This window comes from Perognathus longimembris, chromosome 12, assembly GCF_023159225.1.
Source record: "Perognathus longimembris pacificus isolate PPM17 chromosome 12, ASM2315922v1, whole genome shotgun sequence".
NCBI classification, from domain to species: Eukaryota; Metazoa; Chordata; class Mammalia; order Rodentia; family Heteromyidae; genus Perognathus; species Perognathus longimembris.
In genome coordinates this window covers 68,118,750-68,146,738 of record NC_063172.1, presented here as the reverse complement: position 1 = coordinate 68,146,738, position 27,989 = coordinate 68,118,750, and the positions used below count along the sequence as shown (strand labels likewise).

The window sequence follows — 27,989 nt, the reverse complement described above, 5'->3', positions numbered from 1 at the left end:
GGCCAGGGTCTGCGAGAGCTTCGCCCGTTCCAGCCTGATCCTCTCCATCTTTTAAAAGGAGGGCACGACTCCAATTTTGCCTCCCAGGTTCCTGTCAGCTCTCTGCTTTGATGAGTCTCAAAGTCTATTTAGAAGTGTTTGTGAATTCATTTGCATTCATTGCTTTCTGAAGGGTCTGAAAGATCCCGATTTGGACCTTATCGCCCTCCAAGTCCCTGGCACTTCAATTGAGCCAAGAATAAAGACACAGCAACCTGGCAAAAACATTAAATCAAGTTCCCTCTTTCCATTTCTGCCAACAACATTTAATCACATTCCTTCTTGCTGTTCCTACCAAGTGTTCTAGCCTTTGGGAGGGGTTGCTAGATACAGCAGTTTCTTGGCTTCTCTTAGGTAAATGAGGAAGAGATGGATAATATCAAGAAGGAATCGAGTATCTAAAGCAAATTAGCAGCTACATGCAAAGATATTTCCCCTTTACTTTCACAAAAAAGTTTTATTTAAGTTAGCAGTCACAGCACAGTGGTGAAATTTTAAATCAAACGGAAGTTCCACTTGTTAGAGGAACAAGGGATATGTCGATTTCAGGTTCCATGAATGGATTTTGGAGACCCCACGGTTGCGAGACTGAGGCACTTTTGCAGTGTCTCCCAGCCCCCGCCAGCTGTGGGACAAAGTCCTTGTCACACCTCTGTCCTCAGACAGGAATAAAGGCAGGGTGGGTTCTCACCCTTTAATCACTGCACTGCCCCTATTTTCACATCTAAATCCAAATTCAACCCATTGAAAAGCAAAGAAAAAAGTCCCAGTTGAACATTTGATTATGGGCACAAACCATCAAGAAAGAAGGAAAACAAAAATTGTTACAAGACAGTGGACAGTGTGTGATTGTCTTGATGATACTTTCATCAAAGCTCACTGCCTTTCATCCTAGTGAGAGGGGTAAAAAAAAAAATCACTCTACAAAGGCAGTGTTATTTGAAGAGAGTCTTTCTTGCTTAGAGTTGAAAATTACCTTGAAATTTCCCATTCTAACATTGTGAGAACATAGAAAGCCAATCCTGTGGATAGTTTAACTCACTGAAAATGGCTTTTCCCCATTATGCACAAAGTAAACTGATGCGGTGTAAAAGTGCTTGAAAATTACCTTTGCATAATCAGATCCATGCTTTTCTTTGATGCCATTGCGACAAACAGTGTAATTATAGAAACGAGAATTCTTGATTAATCCAAACCATTCTCGCCACCCAGGAGGGATGTAGCTGCCATTATACTCATTGAGGTATTTTCCAAAAAAGGCTGCAATGGGGAAGAAGCGGGGAAAGGATCATCTCATATGCAGTGATTAATCATAAATAAGATGCATAAATATGTAATGATGACTTGAAAAAGAAATGCCAAGATGAAAATTAATCTAGGTAGCAGCAATGCCAAAATAATGGGAGTATAATAGAGCTCTTGGATACTTTGGCACAGTAACACACACACACACACACACACACACACACACACATTATTCCTTTTGACTCAATGTGAGTAGCACTGAGTTATATGGATTATGGTTCAATAAAATCACCATAATCATTACAGCACCTTAGGGAATCTATTTCTTCTGGAAGAAAACCAGAATAACAGTCTTTTGCTAAATTGATGTAGCAATCAAGGAAAGTGTGAGTTACCACTGGCCAAGCACTGGAGAACTAAACTTGCTTGACAAAGCAAGTTCTGTAACAATTTGAGAGTTGGGAGTTACAGGGATATTACTGCAACATTCATCCTGGTTCTCACATACAGAGAGAACAAATTTTTCACAGTATGGGACCATGATAAAATCCACTTATGCACATGCAAATTGTGGTAACAAAAGATGACTAGAGATTATTAATTGCTCATACAATGGTGATGCCGTCGCAGCCTCAGGGCTATGAAATCTTTAAGCTGGTCATTGGAAACCGGTCCCTGGAAGGACCTCTGCTGGGTGGCATTGGCCTGCCATACCCAAGAAGGGCCATGGGCAACAGGTCTGATGAAGCTTTTCTGAAAGGGATAATGATACCTTTGTTTTGTTGTAAGATGACAATGAGAAAGGGGCAAAAGTATGGTAATGGAAAAAACAGGGTGATTAAGATTTCAGCAACAGATTAGGGCACTGTGGAAGCCAAACCTTTAAAAATGCCAGAAGGGTAGCAATAAATGTGAATCGTTAGGATACCTCTGAGAGAAAAAAAGAGTGTTATTTATAATTCTTACAAGGACACTAGGAAATGGGCATGGGTGCAAGACAAACTGGCCTCTGATCATTTTATTTCTCTATGGCCTATGTGCAAGAGGAGTCTTTGTCCTTATAGAAACTACTAGGCCTTTTCACAAGAGTAAACAACAGACGATTTTTCCTTTCCTGACATCTCGACTTGGAATGAACAGGCAGTAGACCAAGGCCCCATTCCACCCAAGGACCTGTTTACAACAGCTTTATACACAGTAACCTTGAACCCAGCTCTCTTGTTTGGTCACCTCCTCATCTGTCCTTCTGTCTTCAAAGCAGTAAAAACAAAAACAAAAAAAAGTCCAGCGCCTTAGGATGAAAACATAGCCAATCTGTTCTGGGTTCAAATCCGGGCTACTTGCTAATTACTTGCAGGCCAATTTTTCCACCTCTCTCCACTCCCAGTCTCCTTTGAAAAGCCACAACTGCTGAGAAGAGTAAGAGTTAGGAGGTTGGATGAGGACCAAGTGTGAGGATCCAGAGGTTGGACCCTTCAGAGTCTAGCACATCCTAGGGCTATTAGTATTATTGTCAGTGTACCATTATCATTATCCTTTTTACCCTATTTTCTCATTATGGATATTTTACTATTCCACAGTACAAGGAAACTTTGCTGTTAACTCCTGCATTTTGTGTCCACAAATACCAAGAGACGGGTTCTATTCTCCTTGCCTCTTGGCAAGACATATTTTGTGAAAACAACTGTTCCTCCATTTGGTTTCTTTGTCTCTCTCTCTCTCTCTCTCTCTCTCTCTCTCTCTCTCTCTCTCTCTCTCTCTCTCTCTCTCTCTCTGTCTCTCTTTCTCTCTGTGTGTGTGTGTGCCAGTACCAGGCTTGAACTCAAGGCCCCAGCTTTTTCACTCACGGTTGGTGCTCTATTGCTTGAGAAACAGCTCCCCGCCTGGCTTTTTGCTGGCTAACTGGAGATAATAGTTTTATGGACTTTTCTGACTGTCCTCAGACTTCTGCTCCCTGAGTTGCTAGGACGACAGTTGTGTGAGCTGCCAGAGCCCAGCTCTGGGGTTTTTTTTTTTGTTTTGTTTTTTTTCTGTTTTGTTGCTGAACTAGTTTTTAATTTTTTTTTTTCTTGCTACTTTTAGTGGTTTTTCTCTAAGGGCAGCCATGCTCTGTTATTCCTACCCTTTCTTCTTTGTTTTACTTTTTGGGTCATTTTGTACCGTCTCTACCCATCTCCAAGGGTGTTGACCTTTGTCTTAATCCTCCCTTTATAAAGCACTCCTTTAAGTCTCTTACCAGTCCTTGTCCCGGCCTTCAGAACTCCCTCCAGGTTTTCTGTGTCTCTGTGTTGATGGAGTGTGAAAAATGTGCCTGCAGATGTGCCCCACCCCTCGTCCCGGTCCTCAGGGCCAGGCCCGTGTGCAGCCCGACAGTGCCCGGTGCTGCTGGCTGCAAGTTGCTCTGCAGTGTTGCTTCATGACACTAGGACTTCTTGGCAAGCAAGCACCCCTCGCCTCTTTGGAGGTCGCATTTCCTGGCAGAGCTTGTGCATTTGATTATCAGGATTTCTGTCTTTCCTCCAGATGTGTTCAATCTCTTTCCTTCCCTAAGGTAAGTTTTCTTTTCTGGCCCATGCTGTCATGACGTCTATGCTTCGGTTATGGATAGCTCAAAGGTTTTCAGCTGTTCCAGTCAGCTGCTGTTATCAGAATGCATTGCAGCATGACACAGACCCACCCTTCTGTATCTTTCTGTCCCTTTGGACACTATTAAACATTTCCCTTCACAGGTTCTACCTAAGAAGGTGGATGAAGCCTGGGTGACAGGGAGAAAGGTAAGAAAACTCTGATTATAATTATTGTTGGCTGAAGGCCAAGCTACTTCGGCCTAGAGTTGCCGATTACATAATCCTTAGGAAAGTTTCCCTTAACTACTTAAAGCCACAGCATTTATTTTTCACTCAGTCATGGTAACTACAAAAAGATCTGCTGTGACAAAATTTGAATATACTGAATGATATGCTAGTTGTAAGTTTACTCTATGTAATTGATAGATTTGGAGTATCACGGTCTCCCAGTAATAACTATAAATACTCATAGTGTGGAACCTAGTTAAAATTGTGATTTATGTCAGTTTTTATACATGGATTTGTTTTTCCCAACTGGATTGTAATCCAGTGAAGATAGGCAATATCTGCACACTCCAGTGTCTTCTCAGTTACAGTGTGGTTCTATTTTGTACGTGTCAGGGTGCACGTTTATGTACCTGTCAAAAAAAATCTATAATACCGTAATTCATAAAAACAAGAATATTTGCTTGTCTTTCCTTAGTGAATTCTACATTTCGGGAAATTCCATACTAGACAATAAGTAAATATACTTTCTACAAGTAACATAAACTTTTTAATGTAACAGGACATAGAGCCTGGGTGCTGGTGGCTATAATCTTAGCTTAGGCTGCAATTTGAAGATTGCAGTTTGAAGCCAGTCTGGGCAGGAAGGTCCATGAACCTCTCAGCTCCAATTAACCACCAAAAAGCCAGAGGTAGAGTTGTGGTTTAAGTGGCAAAGTGCCAGCTTTGAACAAAAAAGCTAAGGGAGAGCCCGCTGGTTTTGAATTCAAGCCCTAGCATGCACATGCACGTGCGCACACGCACACGCGCGCACACACACACACACACACAGATACAGAATTAAAAACTTGATTACTTTGTCTAAACTGATTTGATACAAGAGAATTCTCTTCCGAAGAGTAGTAGTAGTTCATGCTACTCAGGAGGCTGAGATCTGAGAATCCTAGTTCCAAGCCAGCCCAGGCAGGAAAATCCATGAGACTCTTATCTCCCATTAACTATACCCCTCTTCCCCACCCCCAAACACAACTACAAGTGGAACTGTGGCTCAAGTGGGAGCCTTGAGCAAAAACATTCAGAGACAGTGCTCAGACCCTGAGTTCAAGTCCCAGTACCATCACATACATACACACACACACACACACACACACACACACACACACACACACACAACCCACCAAATTCTTTGGGGAAAATATGCATATAGCAAAGTAAGGCACAGTGTCATAAGCCTGTAATCCCAGCTGTTAGGGAAGCTCTGGAGGAGGATTGCTTGAGCCCAAGAGTTTAAGCCTGCTGGGGCAATATAGACCCTGTCTCTCAATTAACTTTACTTCATGTCTCTACCCCTGTTAGTGTAGACCTTTCCCCCTTCCATACTATGCATGCATGATTTATATATGATTTCATGTACTATGCATCATAATTTGAATATCATACATTTAATGAATTAACATATTACTTATAGTGAAGTTGATACAGCTGCAATATAATTTTGAATAGGAGAGAAAGCTTGGGGAGGTATTCAAGGCCAATTTCTGCATTTTAGGGTTGAGAAAGTGGCCTTGACCTTCAAAACATATTCAGGGTAATCTAGGCTATGACTACAGCACCTGTCTTTTACTTCAGGGTTCTGTCTGGCCTTTGGTGCTGCCTCTCAATTCAGGAGAATTGTTGTTACCTAACAACTCATGGTAAGTTTCCTGTTAATGCCTGCACCCTCATTGTAAGCAGATCTCAGGGAGAACATTCGTTTTTTTTTTTTTTATGACAGATAATCCATGCTGTTCCCCTCTACTTGTCAGGACAAAGTGTAATGGGCATGTGACTGGTTTTCTCCTTCTTGAACTCATATTTTCCATGAGTTAAAGGTAGAAAAATTTAGGCTAAGCCAGGCCAAAAACATGCCTAAATTCCGAAAAAAAAATAATCATGTCATACAGTGGTAAATCTAATATTGGATCAATTCAACTCATTAAATCCATGTATTTTGGACACCTCCCAAAATAAGCCTCCTGGTAATTTATCTTCTCTAAGCCGTCATAAAACTTATGGCTTCCTAGTACGTTGCTCTAGATGGATATTTATGAATCCATATGTATTTCAGCTCCTGTCATTTTTCTTAGGGTTACAGTTCTGTGTTCCAAATTAATAAATTCATCATTAAGACACCAAGAAAGTCTTTGTGCATTTGTTTTCTGCTAGCTTAGTGTCCCATAAATATAAGGTTTAATATCTACTTACCAATTCTCATTATTTTCTTACATCCCTGTCATTTCTATGTGCTTATTTGTATGTTATCACATAAGCCACTGTCCATAGTTAAGTATTATCACAAAGACACCTAAAATTAGTTCCTAATTCTGAGATATTTCAATATTTCCTTGTCAGAGATAAATTCAGAGGACATTGCTCTCTATTGCTGATCTTTTAGTTTTTCCAATTTGTAAACTTTCTGAGTTATTAGTGAGTAAATATCAGTTCATTGCTTCCTTTCTCTCTTCCTTTTCTTCCTTCCTCTCCTAGCTCCCAAATTTACTTTCTTGAGCGCATAATATCCTTTTCCTGCACCTTGCTTTTCTTAAGGAACTTTATGTTGAAGAATGACTCACTACAAACTCCATTATAACCTCAGTGTTTCAAGACCTGAAGAAGTCTCATTATACAACCACACTTGGTTCCCAGGAGCAAACCAACTCTCTGTCCCAGAGAGAGCACCCAGTTAGAGCACTGAGCTAGAGCACCCAGTTAGAGCACCCAGCTAGAGGACCCAGCTAAGGGACCCAGCTAGAGGACCCAGCTAGAGCACCCAGCTAGAGGACTCAGATAGAGCACCTAGCTAGAGGACCCAGGTAGAGGACCCAGCTAGAAGACCCAGCTAGAGCACCTAGCTAGAGGACCCAGCTAGAGGACCCAGCTAAGGGACCCAGCTAGAGGACCCAGCTAGAGGACCCAGGCAGAGGACCCAGCGAGAGCAGCCAGCTAAGGGACCCAGTTAGAACACCAGCTAGAGGTTCCAGTTAGAGCACCCAGTTAGAGCACCCAGCTAGAGCACCCAGCTAGAGGACCCAGCTAAGGGACCCAGATAGAGCACCCAGCTAGAGGTTCCAGATAGAGGATCCAGATAGAGGACCCAGATAGAGCACCCAGCTAGAGCACCCAGGTAGAGCACCCAGGTAGAGCACCCAGCTAGAGGACTCAGATAGAGCACCCAGCTAGAGCACCCAGCTAGAGCACCCAGCTAGAGGATCCAGCTAGAGCACCCAGCTAAGGGACCCAGCTAGAGGACCCAGCTAGAGCACCCAGCTAGAGGACTCAGATAGAGCACCTAGCTAGAGGACCCAGGTAGAGGACCCAGCTAGAGGACCCAGGCAGAGGACCCAGCTAGAGGACCCAGGCAGAGGACCCAGCGAGAGCAGCTAGCTAAGGGACCCAGCTAGAGGACCCAGCTAGAGGACCCAGCTAGAGGACCCAGGCAGAGGACCCAGCGAGAGCAGCCAGCTAAGGGACCCAGATAGAGCACCTAGCTAGAGGACCCAGGGAGAGGACACAGCTAGAAGACCCAGCTAGAGCACCCAGCTAGAGGACCCAGCTAGAGGACCCAGCTAGAGCACCCAGCTAGAGGACCCAGATAGAGCACCTAGCTAGAGGACCCAGGTAGAGGACCCAGCTAGAGGACCCAGCTAGAGGACCCAGCTAGAGCACCCAGCTAGAGGACCCAGGCAGAGGACCCAGCGAGAGCAGCCAGCTAAGGGACCCAGTTAGAACACCAGCTAGAGGTTCCAGCTAGAGCACCCAGCTAGGGGACCCGGCTGCAGCGAGCTTGCTGACCCTTAGGCACTCCCCCGCCCCACTGCTGATGACCAAGCTCTTGGTACCAGCTCCTCCCATCAGAGCATCCCTTTACATGTGCAGGTCACATTAATCTCGTGGGTATAATTTTGTTCCTCCAAAAAATGAAAGAACAAACCACATGATGGCCAGTCATCTTGGAGTATGCTTCTAATCTCAGGACTGGAGCAGCTAATTGTAGGGGGTTAAGAGTTTCAAGCCAGCTTGGGAACCTAGCAGGACTATGGTTCAAAAAGAAGAAAATGAACATAAAATCAGAGACGCTTTAAGTATCACTGAGCTGTAGTCAAACCTTCCTAACCACCGTGGGGTAACTGTGTGAGTTACTGTAATTTATTGTAGTGACCCACTGAACTTTGGAAGGGATCCTGTTTCTACTTGTGCATCTGCCGTCGGAAGCAACTCTACCCAAGCAGTCGTGCCAGGTGCTGGTGGCTCCTGTCTGTAATCCCAGCTACCGAAGAGGCTAGAATCTGGAGGAGCTGGGTTCAAAGTCAGCCGAGGCAGAAGAGACTGCAAGATTCCGTCTTCAAGAAGCAAAATGTCCAACTGGAAGTATGGCTCCTGCAGAGCACGAGCTACTGGCAGGTACGCAAGATGGGGTCCTGAGTTCAAGTCCTTGGGCTAGCGGGCACACACATCACACACACACACGCACTACCCCCCACACCCCACGCGCTGACAATCTTCCTCTATAACCTCGTGGCAACTTTGCCTGGATGTTAGCTATCCTCCTGTGTCTGCTTGTCAGGCTCCCTATTGCTCTGTTCTTGTTGCATGTGACGGGCGGTAGGCTTTTGGAGCAGAGCAGGATCAATAATGTGTCCATAAATAAGATCAGGGGAAGAGAAAATACCCAGGGTCCTATGTGCCGGCTTCCCTCCGCCACTGAGGGACTGTGGCCGTCTACAATTAACCTTTGGGAGCCTCCCTTTCTCTAATGGTCACCCGGGTGAGCTCTTCCTTCCAAGCATTCTCGAGCTGACTAGGTTAGCTAACGTGGCTGGCAGATAGCAAATATGCTGCAACAGCCGATTCTCTTCTCTTCTCATCTTTCCTGAGTCAGCCCTGAATAAACCAACTGGCTTTGCCATGACTTGGTAGGGTTCTATCTCACGCTGCGTCTCTGTTCCTTAAATATCATCAGCAAACTTGGGCGACTGGGCCTCCATTCCTTCCAGTTCCGAGTCTGCTGCTAGGATTAAATGACAGGGAGACTGGGATTCAGAAGGCACTGGTTTCACGCAACACTTCCCGTGAGCAAACCCCAATTTGGTGGTTAAACTCAGCCACCAGGCATTCAGGGACCATTCTGGCTTCTTCTTCTGGGCTGCCTGTGCAGTGTTTCGTGTCCCAGTTTCAGTTATAAAACTCGGCCGAGTGCAATCACCATCCATGAACCTTACAGGGAGGGGGATGGTTTTGCAAATTGCTTTAGAGTCCTTGAATGAAAGGTGCTATAAATTTAAGTCACTAATGGGAGAAAACACACTATGGGTAAGGTAGTTTCTCTAAGCCTCCTGCTACCCAGTTGCTCTTCTTCACAGAAGCGAACACCCTTGAGACAGCAGAGGGACTGCTTCTGCAAGACGCCTATGAGTGACAATGCCATCATTTGCACAATCAATAGGTAGGGCCGGGGGGTTCTTCCAAAAAGCAAGTGAGCACGTATTCCTGAATCCAATGGGAAAGATTAATTTCTTTTTCTTTCCTTTTTGCCAGTCCTGGGGTTTGAACTCAGGGCCTAAGCACTGCTCCTGAGCTTCTTTTGCTCAGGGCTAGGACTCTACCACTTGAGGCACAGTGCCACTTCTAGCTTTTTGGTGGCTAATTGGACTAAGGGTCTCTCTCTTGCCTGGGCTGGCTTTGAACTGAGATCCTTAGACAGCAGCCTCCTCCGTAGCTAGAATTATATGTATGTGATACTAGCACCCAGCCAGTCAAATGCTCTACCCCTGAGCTACACACCACCCTCCTTTAATTATTATTATTATTATTTTTAAGATTTAGGGGAATTGTTATCAGAAACTTTTTTCTTGAGAGGAATTTATAGGCCTGAAAGTCATTTTAGAACAAACCTTGTGTGCATGTGCGTGCGTGTGCGTGTGCGTGCGTGCACCAATACTGGGGCTTGAATTTGGGGCCTAAGCCCTGACCCTTTCGTGCTCAAGGCTAGTGCTCTACCACTTGAGTCACAGCCCTACCTCCAGCTTTTTGCTGGCTCATTGGAGATAAGAGTTTCCACAGACTTTCCTGCCGTGGCTGGCTTCAAACCAGGATCCTCAGATGCCAGCTTCCTGCGTAGCTATCGTGAGTGAGTCACTGGCCCCTGGCTCAAGGAGCTTCGATGATGTCACCTTCAATCCTGGTTCCTGAGGGGACACAATCCAAACCTAATTTCTGCCCCGAAGCTCCTTCTTCCTCCACAGCCCCGCTTCCGTCCCAGGGGGGTCTCAGAAGCCCCTAGGACAGGATGCAACACAGGGAGCGAGCAGTCAGGGGTCCCACTTCCTGTCGGAGCCGTGCTCCTTTCTCAGTGGGCTCCAAGTCCACAGTGCTCTGGAAAGAGCTCCTCAATTTTAAAACTGCTTCCCTCATGTTGCCCTGGGTAGGTTAAACGATGACGGGAAGAAAGAAAATACAGCAGGAGAGCTTCTTCTCTTCCAAAAGGTAGAGTTCTAAAAATGTCCATGACTGTATAATCAAAAACAAACAAACAAACAAAAAACTACCTTGCTTCCATTTCTAGGAGCTCATTTAGATAAGCATCATTCTAGACCGTCCCATGCACACAGCTATCGAGCTCTTACGATCATCTCCTAAGACTATCCTCTTTTGGAATATCCTAGTGAATGAATGTTTAGAGTGCTGTTTAATTAATCATGTCCAAGAGTAATTACTTGTCTTTAACTACCCATTTGGTTTACTTGTAGATTTATAGGTGCTTCCTAATGATTACAAATGAGGGAAACCATGAAGCCTATGCTTCTTTTTTTGCCAGTTCTGGGCCTTGGACTCAGGGCCTGAGCACTGTCCTTGGCTTCTTTTTTGCTCAAGGCTAGCGCTCTGCCACTTGAGCCACAGCGCCACTTCTGGCCATTTTCTATATATGTGGTGCTGGGGAATCGAACCCAGGGCTTCATGTATAGGAGGCAAGTGCTCTTGCCACTAGGCCATATCCCCAGCCCCAAACCTATGCTTCTTTGGGGTCTTTTATTATTATTATTATTATACTGTTTGTGGTTCTTTCCCACCCCTTCCTCTTTTTTTTTTTTTGTTGTTTATTCCCTTTTGTTGCTGTATGTGATTTCTGTACCCTTTGTCTTATATATAAGTCAATCTGATTTGGGGAAGGGAAAGGGAAGTAAAGAAATGGTGGGACAAAGAGTGAATCAATTCAGCAATGATATTCACTAGACACTACGTTGGAAATGATCTATACAGTTCGTAGGGGGGAGAAGAGGAGAAGAAGGGGGAAATGGAGAGAATGAGCAGTGGGTGACACTGTTCAAAAAGAAATATACTCATTACCTGACTCATGTAACTGTAACCCCTCTGTACAGCACCTTGGCAATAATGATCAAGACTTAACCTAACCTAATGCTTCAAATCTCCTTGATTATGTATGGTCCACATCATTGATTTCTTTACTCAATAAGTAGTTTGGCTCTTCTACTATGTCCCAGCCTTTGCATAGGTACTTAGCAGCTTGGAAATATTTAATAATTTCTCACTGAAACAATCAGGAGAAGTTTATCCACACCTAAAAACATCTCTCAAATTGTACCATGACTCCTTGAGATCTGAGGGGTTTAGATAAAAAGGAAACAGGACAAAAACTCATTCATGACAGGTACTGGTGGCTCCTATCTGCATTCCTAACTACACAAGAGGCTAAAGATCGTGGTTCAAAGCCAGCCTGTGTAGGAATGTCCATGAGACTCATATCTCCAAGTAATCAGCAAAAAGTTAGAAATGGAGCTGAGGCTCAAGCAGTAAAGCACCATGTTAAGTGTAAAGAGCTAAGGGACAGTACCTAGTTCAAGCTCCAGTAGCAACACAAATAAATAACCTCATTCATTGCAGGTTATCCTGGAAATTTCCAATTTCTGGGTACTTGCATGGCTACAACACATTAATATATTGTGTTCACTGAGGTCCTCCAGACGTCTCTGAAGGAACTCTCCCTGGTGTATTCTTCAGAGTAAAAAGTGAGCAATGTGGTTTGAATATGATTTGCCTGCTCTGAAACTCGTGCTGTGGTTCGATGTCCCTTGTGATGGGGCCTTTAGGAGGTGGTTAGGTTAAGAGGGATTAATGGCTTTCTCAAAGAAGTAGACCAGTTGCCTGGAAAGCAGGTTGTTATAAAGACTACCTCTCCTGTCTTGTCTCCTCTGCATGTACTTGTCTGCTTTCCCGGCCTTTGCCATGTGGTAACACAACAGCAAAGCCCTTGTAGGAAGCTGTCACCATGCTCTTGGACTTCCTAACATCCAGAACTATGTACTACATACACATCTTTCCTTTATAAATTTCTAGTTGCAGGTATTCCAGTATAGCAATAGAATATGGAATGACAGGAATGGATGGACAGGATTCTGACGGAGAAGAGAGAAGCTAGACTTGTTTTCATTCAGAAGCTTATTGGAAGTTCCCATCCATTACAGTGCATGTTTTTTCTTGCCTGCGTCTAAGACACAGAGGCATCGGGGTGACGTGATATCCTTTACCTGTTCTGTAGCCAGTGTTGTTCAGATAGACAGCGAAGGTCCGAGGTTCGTGCATCGCCTGCCACGAGGGTGAAGAGCAGTTCTCGTTGTTGGTGTAGACATTGTGGTTGTGCACATACTTTCCTGTGAGCATGGATGACCTGGACGGGCAGCACATGGGTGTGGTCACAAAGGCATTGGTAAAGGTGGTCCCCCCGTGCTCCATAATCTTCCTCGTTTTGTTCATGACTTGCAGGGACCCTAAAAGGCACAATTCCAGCGTGGTTTAGCAAAGTGTACCTCACGGAGGCTCATGAATACCACATCTGTCCATCACTCTTTATCTGCCTCTCGATGCATTGACCCCCTCCCAGGAGTTGGAGGGGCCTAGGGTTTGATCAGTTCTCATTTCTAGATCAAAATGAAACCTTTGAAGACGTAATGTCTCAAGCATTTTGTGGAATGATACACACATTTCAGCTTCTCGTTCCCTTAATCACAAAGGGTGGGGAAAACATAGGCTAGTCTGACCATTAAAGGTAGAATTATAGGTAGGAAACAGACTCAGCAGCCCCTTGAAGACTAACACTGAACAATAGCTAGTTACACACCAGCATAAAAGACTCACCACACATGAAAACACTGGGGAAAAACAGAGATGACTAGATGTGATATTTTAATCATATGAAAGAAAAGAGAAAATTTTATTAAGTAAAAGTTCCTTCAAAATATCTGTATTTCATTTCAAACAAAAAGTTCTTCCATTTAAGTTGGTACCTCTAGCAAGCTAACCAAACCTCTGCCAATTTTTCTGTCAAGCCGCAACCACTAATTCCCACTTTGCCTAGTTTACATATTGTTTGTTTGTGCCAGTCTTGGGCCTCAGAACTCAGAGACTGGGTGTTGACACTGAGCTTTTATTTCGTTGTTGTTGTTTTTATTTATTTTTCCCTCAAGGCTAGTACTTCACCACTTGAATCAGAGATCCCTTTCTGGCTTTTCTGGTGGTTCATTGGAGATCAGAGTCTCATCCTTTTGAGTAGCTAGGAGCTAGGATTACAGCCACTAGCACCTCGCCTATATGTAATTTTTAAGCTAGTTATTTACTTAGGAAACAACTATTCTCTTATACTCTTATACTCAGGGAGTATTTTTCCATGGTCATAAAAGATATTCATTTAAAAAAATATTCATTTTTACCTCTCAGGATGAAATGGTAACATAAGATTGCTAAGAAAGGAGGGGGAAAACAGCCTATTTTGATGACTATGCCCAGCCACACACTGCAGCTGAAACACCCCCAAACGCTGCAGAAAAGCGCAGGGCAGAATTCAATAGTCTTTTCAGAGCTTGTCAAGAAATGCTCTGCCGAGCCTCAGCCAAGCCCCTAGCATTTCAGTCCCGGAGCTTCGGTTTCCAGCAGGTCTCGCTCCTTCCAATGAAAGGGAGGAAGTCTGCGCTTTCCAGCCTGGAAGGGAATCGCAATGCAACCAGAAGAGCAGAAGAGCAGAAGAGAAACACGCGAGGGCCTCAAAATCCACACTGTGCCTGATTTCCTCCTAGGTTAGCTTTTATTCCACGCCCATGACACTTGTGAGCAAGGAGGGAGATTTCTAATGGGGTCTCCTAAGCGCCTCAAGACCCGCCTCAGCCAGGAAGGCTCCTAGCAGCTCTTTCTCTTCTGGTTGTTTTCTGGGGATGAAAAACCTTTTGTTGTCAGTAAACAGCCTGTAGTGAAGTGCCCACTTCACGGGGGGCACTCTCCCCGACTCGGCACGGGGGGGGGGGGGGACCCCACCCCCCACCCTGGAGCACTCTCCCAGCCTCTGCACCCGAGGGGACCATCCCCCACCCTTGGTGTTCTCCACCTCTGGTCCTTAGGAGTCAACTCTCTGTCGATGAAAGCTACAAGCAGACATTGTGTAAGCAGATTTGCAAAGCGACATACAGGGATGTGAAGTGTGGTTGTGGCTCATGTAAGGAAACAGGTGCCTGGAATAATGATGCTACCTAAGAGTTCTGAAGGGAGATGTGAGGACAAATGAAAGACACAGAAGAAGGTGTTGGGTGGGTGGGGACCACGGCTGGGGACAGAGGGAAGGTGACACGAATGACACTCAGGGGTCGCAAGAACCAGTGGGGGCCACGTGAATGGCACACGCGGGTCCCGGCGTGAAAAAGGAAAAGGAAATGGAAATGTTAAAGCAGAGGTAGCACATAACTTGAATGCAAGACAGAGTTAATTTGCTTTCAAAGGAGAGATGAAAACAAGGCAGAGAGCCAGGTGGGGTGGCCCTCGAAGATGAAGGCACAACGATGAGGAATTTCAGGCCAGTCTGGGCAAAATCTTGTCTTGGAAAACAAACCACACACACACACACACACACACACACACACACACACACACACGTATCAGCGGCTCATGCTACTACTACTCAGCAAGCTGAGATCTAAGGATCACTATTTGAAGCCAGCCTGGGCAGGAAAGTGTGACACTCTTATCTCCAATCAACCAGCAGAGGTTGAAGTGAATATGAGGCTCAAGTAGTAGAGCACCGGCCTCGAGTGAAAGAGCTAAGGGACAGCATCCAGGTCCTGAGGTTAAGTCCCAGTCACAGCACATAGACATGCAAAAAACCACACACGCACGCACGCACGCACACACACACACACACACACGGCAAAACAGTCATTGCTAGAGGTATGAAGATATGATAAGGAACGTGGTCTTGAGAGGTGCTGCTTTGGCAAGGATGTTCTGTGAATTTAGGAGGACATGGATGCATGGCTCGTCCACCCTCTGCATAGGCCGATGGCGGCTGCAGCTCTCTACCCCCGAAGTGACAAGAGCTTGGACCAGGTGGCTCTCCAGACACAGAGCGACTCGAATCAGGTCCCACTGATGTCCTAAGACACCGCTGGTCTGTCAATGACTAACACCTCAGAGATTTTTGGTAGAGGAAGAAAGCTGGAAAAGTCCGTTGGCGGTACAGAACGGAAAAGAACATACGCCTGTAGCCAGCCAAAGACGTACTGGAGGGTGTGTGTGTGCTGGAACAGCTAAGGTAAACATCTGGAGATAAATGACTAAAACGCGAGTGGAAACGAATGGGAAAGGAGTGAGAGGAACAGCGGGAGAGGCCCATTCGCTTCCTTCGCGCCCCTTCCTAGATCATCTCGGTGCTCACTGACGGCAGAGTCCTGCACTGCAGGAAAACAGCGAGTACCACACAGCTGAGGCGGTGTCCCTGTCTAACAGTCCGTTCCAAAGAAGGAGTTTTCTTTGTGGGCCTTCACTGAGTTCAAATAAAAACAGGAATGCAGCTGGAGGTGCTTGTCCCAGGTCCTGAGTCGTACCAGCTCTGTGTAAACACTCATTGAGACTGCAGATGTGGACATCTGATCAAAAGTCCAAAGAATATCAGAGCTGGGGCTGAAACTTAGCCCCGATCCACAGGGCCTGGAGTGGGCAGCCAAGGCTCTCCTCTCCTCCCCCTAATGTCCTTAATGAGCTGAGCTGACCCTCCGTAGATCCTACGCAGCCCCTCCATCGGATGCCCAACCAGTCCCCTGGTCAAAGGGAAGATGCAGATCCCGGATGACTCCCGAAGGCCCCGTTGACCATGCAGCGGCTCCACTGCGGTAGAACTGAGATGGTGCCTTTCAACCAGACAGAATCTGCTTCAACTTCTCAGTAACGAGAAGCTTCTCAGGCTTTGCTAGACCAACTCTAAAAATCACTTGAAGCCAGGTAGGTGCTGGTAGCTCAGTCCTATCATCCTAGCTACTCGGGAGGCTGGAATCTGAGGATCATGGCTTGAAGCCAGCTCACGCAGGAAAATGTGTGAGATTCTGGTCTCCAACTAACCAGCTAAAAGCACCAAGTAAGGCGGAGGCTCATGTGGTAGAGCATCAGCCTTGGGTGAAAATAGCTCAATGACAGCATCTAGGCCCTGAGTTCAAGCCCCAGTAGAGCCCATAACACACACATACACACACACTAACCAAACAAACAAAAACATCTAGGCATCAGTGGCTTTTGCCTATAATCCTAGCTACTTAGGAGACCGAGACCTGAGGATCCTGGTTCAAAGCCAGCAAAGTCTGTGAGAGGCTTATCTCCAAGTAACCACAAAAAAGCCACCAGTAGAGCTGTGACTCAAGTAGCGGAGTTCCAGACTTGTGCAGAAAAACCTAACGGACGGCACCCACGTACTGATTTCAAGCCCCAGTGCCGGCATAAAAAATAAAATAATAAAGATAAAGATCACTTGAAGAACATACTGATTGCAGAGCCCTAGATTCCACTCTAGATGCTGGCTTAGTGTCCAGGATACAGACACTGCCATTTCTAGAAGCCCGCTCCCTGGTTTGCTGAAGTGGCTGGGGGTTAGACACAGAATCAGGGAAGTATGGAGCTGGATGAGACATCCATGAGAGGCTCATTTTGATTGGTGCAGGTGGCTTAGACCACGTCCACGAATATAAGACGAGCCACAGACAGGATTTCACATGCGCAACCCTGACAAGGCCCCCCGTGGCGGGCGCTGTTACCGAAGACCTCCTGTGCTCCAGATGATGAAATGACGCACACAGGGTTAAATCAAACAGCTGTGTGGCCACGTCCAGCCTCAGAAGCAGAGCCCGGATGCCAATGCAGTGTCTGCCCCAGAGACCACGCTCTGAAACTCCATCCAAGCTGTGTACTCACTATGACACTGATGTGTTCAAGACTTTAGAACACAAATGACAGTCAGGATGGATCTCACTTTCTGCATTTTCATCTCTTGCTTCATCGGGCCTCTTCAAGGAGGCTGACAGACACGAATTCCTACCCTCCCCAGGGCTATGCGACCCCCATACCTCAGGCCCAGAGGAAGGAGGAGAGGCCTCCGATTTATAGGCCTTTAGCAGCCAACTACCACCGTGGTGGTAATCACTGCCTCTTATCCCAGTGGGTACCGAGTGCACAGATGATGGAGTGCAGGAATCGGAGTCTCTCCTCCCAGCGGTACATGTGTCCTCTGGAAAGAAAAACACAAAGCACCTGTGTCCACTCTACAGCTATGTGTTGATTGACACTGGCCAATCCAATCGCCTTGCACTGCACCCACTCTTGCTATGATGGACCACAGGTTTCACCTGCGAGCTTTCCCACAGCGATTCTGCAGTAGAACTCATTGCCAGGTGTGGTGGTGCTTACCCACAAGCACTTGGGAGGCTCATTTAACATCTTTTGGCTTGTGTCCTGTCTGGGAGGATGCTTATGGAAGTCACGGTCAGTGAGGAGTGGTGTGGCTGTAGCCAACTGCAGATGGAAAATATTTGGAAAGAATCCCATCTGGATTGGATGTGTATGGACCTTCTTGCTGTCACTATTCCCTAGGTACTACAGCACAACAACTACACCTAGTATGACACTGTATTGGGCACAAGTCATCTGGAGAGGTTGGGCACATGTGGCATGCAAATACTCGCGGACATTCTACGTGTGGGACTTGAGCAGCCGCATCTGGTGGCCACGAGATCCTGTAGGTAACAAGGGACACCTCAACCACCTTCCATGTCCTTTCCCTTCTCCTCTGTGATGTTCATGTGAATCCCCAAAGAGGGGATGACTACTTTTCTCATGCTTTAAAATTTAAAACAATGATATTGGCTTATATTGGCCAGTGGTAGTGATGGGGACAGGCCCACAGGGACTGCCGTGCTTCAAGTGTGGCTCCAGTGGTAGAGTACCAGGTGAGCAATGGGAGACCGTAAGTTCAAAACCCATTACTGCTGAAAAAATAATATGCTGGATGTTAGTGGCTTATGCCTATAATCCTAACTACTCACGAGACTGAGATCTGAAGACAGCAGTTTGGTGCCAGCCCTGGAAAAAGAGAGTCCATGAGGGTCCTATCTCCAGTTAACCAGCAAAGGAAGCCAGAAGTGGAGCTCTGACTCACGTGGTAGGGTGAAAAGCTAAGGGATAAAATCTGGGACCTGAGGTCAAAGCCCATACTGGCGCAAGCGCGCATGCACGCCCCCCCCCCCCCCCCATTTCTTCCCCTCTCCATACACGCTACCTCTAGGTCTCCAAACAAAACTCTCATGTCTTTAGGGTTTTCACTTGTCTTAGGTGGTGGGGACAGCTGGAGAGAGTCTCTGACGCTACTGAGGTTAGGACCGTGTTGCTGGCAGAGGGGTACTGACTGCTGATTGAACCGGCTTGGTGACAAGAAAGGTCTAGGCCACAGCTGAGCCCCAGGACTGCCAAGAAATACTGTCCCCGTGCCAGAGTCCCAGGTGGGCATGGGAGATATTTGTCACTGCTCCTGCAAGGGCTGGAGAGGCTGTGACAGCAATCAAGTGTGGAGCAGGCATTGGAAAGGTTGCTGGTGACTGGGTAAGGACAATTAGCGCCCAGCAGGAAACCTGCAAGGTCTGCCATGTTGACAAGGTGTGTATGGTTAGTAAGGAAGGCTGCGCAGAGTATGTCACAGACCGGGGATGGGAGAAGGTGGGACGAGGCATTCAAATCATTGCACGTACTGCAAAGGCCTCGAGACCTGCGCAAAGAAGACTAGGAGGGAGAAAAATGTCCTGCCGATCTGAACGGCCAAGTGCATCCAGATCCCGAGTTACTCCACTGACATGCTAAACGCTGAGACACATTTTTGCCATTCTTGATTCAAGTTTCTTAGCATTTGATTATTCAGTATTTTATATGATTATAACAAAGATTTTCGTCACGTGTCTTATTTTGACTCACGAAGCAAGAAACTCAGTAATAAATAATATCATTATTATCATCATTTATGCAAATCTGAGATACATGAGATTTTCACACACATCCTCCTGTGGCCTATAGCAGTTGATGGCTTGGTAAACAGTAATGACAACAATCCAGCACCGCTCTGATTATTGGTTAATATCCTAGTTTTATGAAAATGTAAGTTTCATGATAAATATTCAAGTGAACAAATACCACTGTAGTCTTCTTTTGCTGCCATGATTTCCCCCGGTAAATTATGGAACATGAAACAGTGTCTTTAGTCCAGCACCAATGGCTCACACCTGTAACCCTAGCTACTCAGGAGCCTGAGATCTGAGGACTGAAGTTCAAAACCAGCCCAGGCAGGAAAGTCTGTGAGACTCTATCTCGAACTGACCAGTAGAAAACAGGAAGTGGTGCTTCAGCTTAAAGTGGTAGAGCACTAGAAGATCTCTGTTCAAAGCCAGCTGGGGGAAGGAAGCCCATGAGATTCTTATCTTTAACTAACCATCAAAAAGCCAGAAGTAGAGCTGTGGCTGACAGGATAGAACACACAAAGAAGCGTGCGTGAAACCCCCAAACTCCATGACTGCCACCAACTAATAATAATAATAATAATAAATGAGTGGCTTTAGCAATCTATCGTGTATTTGAATTCTAAAAGCACAAAAAATGATAATAAAAAAGCTTATCGTTTTCCCACCCAAACTTGAAATTGGCAGGAAAAAAAAAAATCCCAGATGTTTCCAGCTAAAATCAAAACGGAAAAATAATTGGAGGGAGAAGGGACAAGGAAAGATAAGAAATCTGGAATGCTTCCAGGTAACTGAGACTCATGATCTGCACCCCCCCCAAGAAGGAGCCAGCCTTGTGGAAGGGGCATTGTGCTGGGGGCTACACAAGCCTGAGCTGGTCAGCGCGGTCATGCTCCTAGCGTCCACGGAGGTGTGGACTCTGGAACTTCCTCTGGCTGGAGCCCGGCGCCACCGTGGGCATGTTGGGAAGTGGCAGCTGCCCTCTGGTGTGGACACTGAGGGGGGGGGCGCAGGGCGGGGGGGATCCCCTGAGACCCCTTCAGACTCAAGCGGGTGGCTCGCTCCCAGGAATGCAAGCGCTCCTTCTTGTGAATGTTCAAGAAAGCTCAGAAACTGGATTCCCATTGGAACAGGAAACCACCTGTTTTTTTTTTTTTTTTTTTAAACTCTTGGCTTCATTAAAATTAAATAAAACAAAAACAAACCCAAAACTGAGTGAGTCAAACAACACACATCTGTGGGAGAACTCCAGGGTGAAGACCTTGTTTTTTTGACCTCTGATTTAAAGAAGCGAAGTGTCTCCATGTGCGTGTGCTCCAGTCCGCTTACGACTCGAGAGAAACACCAGATCGGGGTCGCTCTAATGTCAGCCACAGTCCAACGTCCAAGAACATCGGAAATTCCACGCTGGGGGGAGATCAATGGGCCAATGCACGCATGCACGCATTTCGCCTCCCAAGGGGCCGTTGGGGAAAGATGATAATTTATCTTAGCACCTAATCTCTATCTTGCTGAACGTATGTTCAGAAAGTTAAAGGAGTCTCTTACTCGTCTCAAATTTTCATGCTTTTGATGTATAAACATAATTTAAGCATAAGGAATAGCAGGTTTTATAACACATCTCCTAGCTTAACCAAGTGTGATGAGATGGTGGTTCTTAAATACAATGCCTACATGCAGATGTACGTATGTTCCAAGAGACATCCCCTCCCCCATCCTGCACACGCACGTATTCAAACCGACTGTGGAGATGGGCGGTGTTCTTGGCCACCATTCCTCACCCCAAAGTAGCCCTTATCCTGAACTTCAGGACGATCGTTTCCATGTGGGCTTTCTCCGACTAAAAACATTTTCCTGTAAGTCTTTTGTCCAGTGCTTTAGACTGAAAGTGTATGAACCATTGATGCATAAAGGCACAACCGGAGTAACTTTGGAAGTTCCAGAAAAAGTTGTTTCAGAAGTAAGATGACCACAGGTTAAGTCATTTCACGTCTCCACAGATGACTTCGTCCTGGGACAGTGATTACTGTCCCATCCACGCAGCTTGGGTGGGAGGACACCGTTCATTCCCAGCAATGCGAACGGATGTTCTTTGGAAAACAACGAAATGATACCCACATGCAGGGCTCTAGCGCTTTGATCGATGGGTTCCTGATGTGTCTCACTCCCTGCTCAGAGCACAAAATTAGTGACTTGTTCTCCAAGATGAGCGAGTAGTTCTTAATCCTGCTGACCACTGCTTCCCTTCCTGGCTCCACTTCAGAAACTTTATAGCCCATAGCCCGCTCAGCCTTGGCCTTTCCAGATTAAGAGGCAGAATTGTTTCATTTTTGTTTTTACCAAATAGGAAGAACATTCGGTTAATCTTTTGGTAATTGTTCTAAATTGATCATTGTTTTCTAAGTCTGTTTTAGCTTTTTGGAGACACAAAAGAAAAAAAATTGCCTGTAGCCTTATAGGTATGAAAAAATGGAATATACGTAAAGGTTTGTTAAAAGCTGGCAAGCTAAGTTACATGTAGGCGAAAAATAGAACCCAACCATATGACAATCACAATTAGATACCACATCACACACTATAAGACGGCTACTACTGTAACACACACAAACACACACCCACACACGTGCATATATATGCACAAAATAAAAAAATAAAAGTGGCAAGAGTTGATGAGACTGTGGAAAAATTTCAACACTTTGGCATAGCTGGAGATGTAAAATGGTACTATTGCTTTGGAGAACAGTAATGGGATTCTTCGAAAACAAAACAACAACAACTTATCTTAATGATCCAGCAATTCCACTTCTGGATAGAACTTCCTTAGGCAAAAGAATGGAAAGCAAGAATCCGAGCTATCTGTATGCTCATATTCATAGCAGCAGTTTTCTCAGGAGTCAAAAGGAGGAAGCAACTCAAATTTCCCCAACAAGTGAATGGGTAAAACAATGTGATACCTGCTGTGTACATGAATATTACTCAATCTTAAAAAGGAAGGAAATTCATACACCTTACATCTCGATAGTCTTTGAGTACCTTAGGCCGTAGCTTCAGAGACACAACCTAGAAAGCTGCCCTCCAGGGATGGGGTGGGAGTGGAACAAGGGAGAATAATATTGTTTAATGACATAGAGTTTTTAAGGATTTTTTGGAGGGGGGTGGTGGCTTATACTAGGGTTTAAATTCTCCTCACTTTCTAGGCTAATGCTCTACCATTTGAGCCAAATCCCCACATCCTTTTACTTTTGCGGTTATTTGTTTGCTTATTATCTTTAAGTAATTATACAAAAGAATTGCCATCCTACAAAGCATTTTATAAATATAATGTGTCTGGGTCAATGTCATCCCTTTCAACATTCTCACCCCTCCCTTCCCATCCCCTCCCGCCCCTCAATTTTGTAGGATATGCATTGAAGCTGAGACTGTTACCCCCTCCCCTTGGACCTCCCTTACCCCTTTCAAGTGTCGGTTTCCCAGTGTTGATTTTGTTGACCTTTGATTTAGCCTTTCTAAGAATTACCCTGAGATCACCCCCGAATCTGCAGTATTTCAGTTCATACATTTGCGTACACTTGAGTACCTCTCAAAACATTTAGTTATATATTTATAAATGAATTCTAGCTTCCACATTTGAAGAAAACATGCAACCTTTGTCTCTCTGGGCCTGACCTGTTGGTGGGAATCTAAATGCATTCAAACACTCTAGAAAGCCATATGGAGATTATTCACAAAGTTAAATATCCAACTTCCCTAAGACCCAGCAATTTCACTCCTGGGCATCTATCCAAAAGATTACAGTAAATCCGCCAGCACAACTATACTCATTGCTGCCTACATTTGGAGATAGAGTTTGGTGAACTTTTCTCCCTGGGCTGGCCTTGACCTGCAGTCCTTCAGATCTCAGCCTCCTGAGTAACTAAATTTTAGCTTTATATGATGTAAAATCTCTGGAGATGGGTTACACAATGATGTGAGCATATTCAACATTAACACATGGTACACTTAGAAATGGATATGATGGTTCAACATTTGAAAAATAAACCAACCAATACCTAGAGCAGCCAGTCTCAAGAAGCATTAGGAGCGTGTTATTTTTAAAGGATGGGCATTGAGCAATAGCCATGACCAAAAACACCACTTTTGTGCTGAGAAAGGATTTCTTTGAACTTTTGGTCCATGGTTCACTATGATTCAGTTATCTTGCTGTGCCAGTGAAAACAAGGACCATCTTACACGTCAGCAGCTCTTTCTCTGACAGTCTATAGCACTGCTATGCATTTGCAGGCTGTTCACTGAATGTTTGTGGACAGACTGAGCGACGTGACGGACCGCAGCTAAACGTGTACCTACGGTGACTTAGACCTAACATAAATCCAACAGTGAGGAAGGAACAGGAGGGGACAGAGTAGAGGTGGCAGTATCAGCCACTGAGCAGAAAGCAGGAGCTATGAGGAGAAGCCCTGTTCTCAGCTACAGCAAGAGGGAAGAGCAGGAGAGAGATGCAGGAGGGAGAAATCAGACATGAGTAACGGTGACTCAAAACACGCAAACCACCAGCCACAGACATTCTAAAGTCTTACGTATTAGATCTTTCATTTGGGCATGGCACCTGAAAATCCATACACGTTTTGTTTTCTTTTTAAGTGACGTGAGAGCCGACTTTGCAACTGACTAAACAATGATGAGCCCTTGTGGCTTTGAGCACATTTGCTTCCAGCGGAACCGTGGGAGTTCTTTGTTGGGGTCAGCACTCAGGCACTGAGTTCAAGCCCCAGTACTGACCAAAAAAAAAAAGTGCTTTCACACACTGAATAGCCAGTTCTCTTAACTTTCTGAAACAAGTTTGTCCAAACATTTTGTAAGTTTCTTGACCAAGAGTCTCTGAGATTCAGGTTTCAGTCCTTGACCTCTTCATCCCTCTTGTCCTTCGGTCTCCCCTCTCCAGCCTATTCCCAGACTGTGTCAAAATCTCACTCCCAGAAAAGTCCATATGGAAGCAAACTAAATGCCTGTGAAGCACTGCAAGCACAGTGAATGAACCGGACCGTTGGTGAAGGTAATGGAAGTAAATCAAGGCCCCCAAATGCCCACTTGCAAATCCCCGATCGGACTGAGGTTCCGGACACAAGCAATGAGCACATGAAAACCCCAGTGTCTTACCCAGCTCCACATCCTGGTCATCGGTGAGCACAAGAATAATGTTGGGTCTGATGTTTTTTCGCTCCTGCTGTATCCTTCCTCTGAATCTTGGGGACCGAACGGTCGAACACAGGATCCCCAGCATCTCTGTGCCCAAAACAGCCAACACCAGCACACAGCAAGAATACTTCATGTCTCAAAAGTGACAAAAATGCCTCAGCCTCCGGAGTTGTAGAAGTTGGGGCTGTCAGGAGAAAAAAAGGAGACTCAAATGTAACCCAAACCTCAAACACAGTGGCAGAGAAAGGGTGACCAGGAAGTCCACCCTGATAGACGGAGTGACAGAGAGAGCCCTCGGGGCACTGGGGAAGTTTCAAGCACTTGACTGCTTCGCAAAATCGCCTTCCCCCTTTATTCCCAGTCCAGCTCTTCCTGTTTCAAGCCGTTGCCAAAATATAATTTGCAGCACAAGGCTTTATCGTAAAAGCTTTTTGACAAGAGCTAATACCTTGAATTAGGTATCCTGGCTGAATAATCAATTTCTACACCCAGAAGTATTCAGAACATCTGCAGATGGAGTCCTAGAAAGGGAAGAGGAAAGAAATACAAAGGAAACATCAGTTAAGGGTTTTCAAACAGACTTTTTTTTTTTTTTTTTGGCCAGTCCTGGGGCTTGAACTCAGGGCCTGAGCACTGTCCCTGGCTTCCTTTTGCTCAAGGCTAGCACGTTACCACCAGAACCGCACCGCCACTTCTGGCCATTTTCTATATACGTGGTGCTGAGGAATCGAACCCAGGGCTTCATGTATACGAGGCAAGCCCTCTACCGCTAGGCCACAGTCCCAGCCCCTCAAACAGACTTTTGATCTGAAGTAGTCTCTTGAACCTGCAAATTATATAGGCAGCTATATTTTTTTCTTCTCTTCTCCAAAAAGGACACAAAGGTAAACATGTAGAAACTGCTAGTGAAGGATCCAAATAGCATCTCCATTCCCCAAGGAACTCTGCCACACAGCCACGGGCATGTCGCTCCTGCTATACGCTAACAACACTTGCCACTTCTTCAACAGATCTAATGATTGACGAGAAAGACTCTGCCGTGCCACGAAGAGCCACAGTGCCCCGGGAGACTGTGTCTGAACGGGGGGAGTGTGAACTTACCCGCACGCCATACCAGGTACCTGGCATGCAGAAGGCGATGGACGCAAACCTGTCATTTGTGATCTGCACTGGGTCCCTCACTATGCAGCAGAGTCCTTTCTGCCGATCAAGACTTCACAGGGACTGCACGGCAGGAGCTCCTGGCTCCCCCGCTCAGTCCGCAGGGGGAAGGAGCTTCCTCCCTTCGGTCCAGAGCTTGGATCTCCTGTTGGCACCCGAGAGGGCAGAGCCCTCCCCCCACTCCACAATCAGCCGGCCGCGGTGGTGCCAGAACCCAGAACAGCAGCAGATAGAGACCTGCAGAGCAAGATGACTGGGTGGAGACCAGAGGTTAGCGGCTCCCCTTCCAGATGACAATCAAATAAGAAGAAGAAAATGGAACCCAGAGAGGAGAGCTCGCCAACATCTTTGCTGAGCTTCACGGAGGAGACCTTTAGAAAGGGCTGGGGGAGAAAAACCTATGTCCCTTTACTTTGGAACACTGAGCTACAGAAAACTTTTCTCTTGAATTTCTGAAAGATAGCATGAAAAAGAAATCTCTTCCTCTGCTACGCCACGTGGGAAGTTCTGTATGGGAATTTGGGCTGCTCTCAATCTAATGACATAGTAGCCGGCTCCACCCGCCCCAGCGTCCCCTCCCACCTGAGGGCCTGCGTTTTGATCTGCAGCACTATCCTGGCACAAGATAAATAAGCCTAGTTAATTAAGCATGAGCACCAACTAGCAGGAGATAGGAGCTCCCTCATCTATCACCAGGCACTCAATTCTGGAGGGAGACAAGGGGCAATGCAAGAGGGGAGAATGTGCTGTTTACCCCCGCCATGCACATTATTTTGTTTCAGGCAACACACGCGCATGCGCACCCCTATTCTCTTAAAACCTTATAAACGACTTTGTAAACTGTTCTGGTGTGTTTCACTCTGCAGCCTATAATTACATTGTGTATGTGAATGCCAGGGAGAGAGACAGAGACAGAGGAGAGGGTGTGGAGGAACAGAGGGAGAGGGAAAGGTTTCTAGTGTCTTGTGAACAGGCAGTCCTGGCTACAGTTACACGCACAACAACAAACCAGGCCATTCCACCTGATCTGCAGCTCGAGTCCGCAGGCATGATTCCGTGGAGTTCCCTCAGTAGCTGTGCATGCTGGGCCCTGGCATCTTGCGATCAGGCTGCCCAGTGGTTGCGACGGGCTTCTGTGAGCTTGTGTTACACCGTGAGAAATGCTTTGCAGGCACCTATCGGGCAAGGGAAATGAGAGGGCCGGCAACGGCTCGTTCCCACACTCCGGGTCAGTCTTACGTGCTAAACATAGACGTTTCTTAAAGGGGTTCATCTTTTAAGCAGCAAAGTGCTGCTCCTCTCGGAGCGTACAGCAGAAAAGAGGGAAGCGGCATGCTTTCCTTGGCTGTGTCAAGCCGCCTCTGCTGACAGCGGCCCTTGGAAAAGGACGGTCCACTCGCTGCCCTGGGCAAACAGTGACACTGGGTTTAAGTAATCATCCGCACAAAGCGGAAAGCCCTTGACAATTAAGATGCCGATAAGAGTCCCGCGAACCCAATCAACATGGCCAGTTATTCTTTTCTTTATCTTGTTTCCTTTACTGCTTCCTTTAGGAAAAAGAAAACTCACTTTTAACAGCACCTTGCATAAACTACACCAGAAATCATTTCCTAATACAGAAAAGGAGGGTGAAGATGGAGTTTTAACCTCTTCAGTGACTTACTCTCCTGGCTAACTTAAAGGGAAAAAAGAAACCAATTTTCTTTATTTTCTGCCACATTTTTTTTTTTTACTATACTTTGCTCTTTTACTTAAAATTTTGGTTTTTAATGAATAATTGTACCTATGTGTGGAGAACAGTGTGACACCTTAGCATATGTGTCCACTGTGGAATTCTAGCCAAGTGATTAGCATATTTTTGTCATTTTCTTAATAGAATATTTTGAAAGAATTCTTGGGCTAGGGGCATGGCTCAAGTGTCTTGGTAGGCGAGCTCAAAGCCCGAGTTTAATCCCAAGTGCCAAACGTTTTAAACTTGACGAGGGGAAAAAAAGAAATTCTTAGCAATTTTGAAACCGATAATGTGTTATTATTAACTGTGGTTACCGCCTTTGCTATGCAATGGATCTTGAAGAGTTATTCTTAGTGTCTAACTAGGACTTCATATGCTTTGGCCATTGTACTTTCCCTTGCCTGGGGAAATTCATACCCAAAAGGGAATTCATATCTAAAAGCTTACACATTGAGGGTTTAAAAAAAT

The 27,989-nt window shown here is 45.7% G+C and overlaps 1 protein-coding gene across 1 annotated transcript in view; it reads right to left on the bottom strand.

The window, feature by feature from the left end:
• The window catches only part of Sulf1 (sulfatase 1), a 76,486-nt gene extending 51,288 nt beyond the window's left edge, over positions 1 to 25,198 (bottom strand). The window contains exons 1-4 of the mRNA XM_048358779.1: positions 25,077 to 25,198; positions 24,590 to 24,812; positions 12,659 to 12,898; positions 1,148 to 1,299 (exon numbers count right to left, since the gene is read on the bottom strand). Of these exons, the coding sequence (XP_048214736.1) occupies positions 1,148 to 1,299; positions 12,659 to 12,898; positions 24,590 to 24,761 (564 nt within the window). The 5' untranslated portion in view covers positions 24,762 to 24,812; positions 25,077 to 25,198. The remainder of the gene's footprint in view (positions 1 to 1,147; positions 1,300 to 12,658; positions 12,899 to 24,589; positions 24,813 to 25,076) is intronic.
• Positions 25,199 to 27,989: the final 2,791 nt, after the last annotated feature.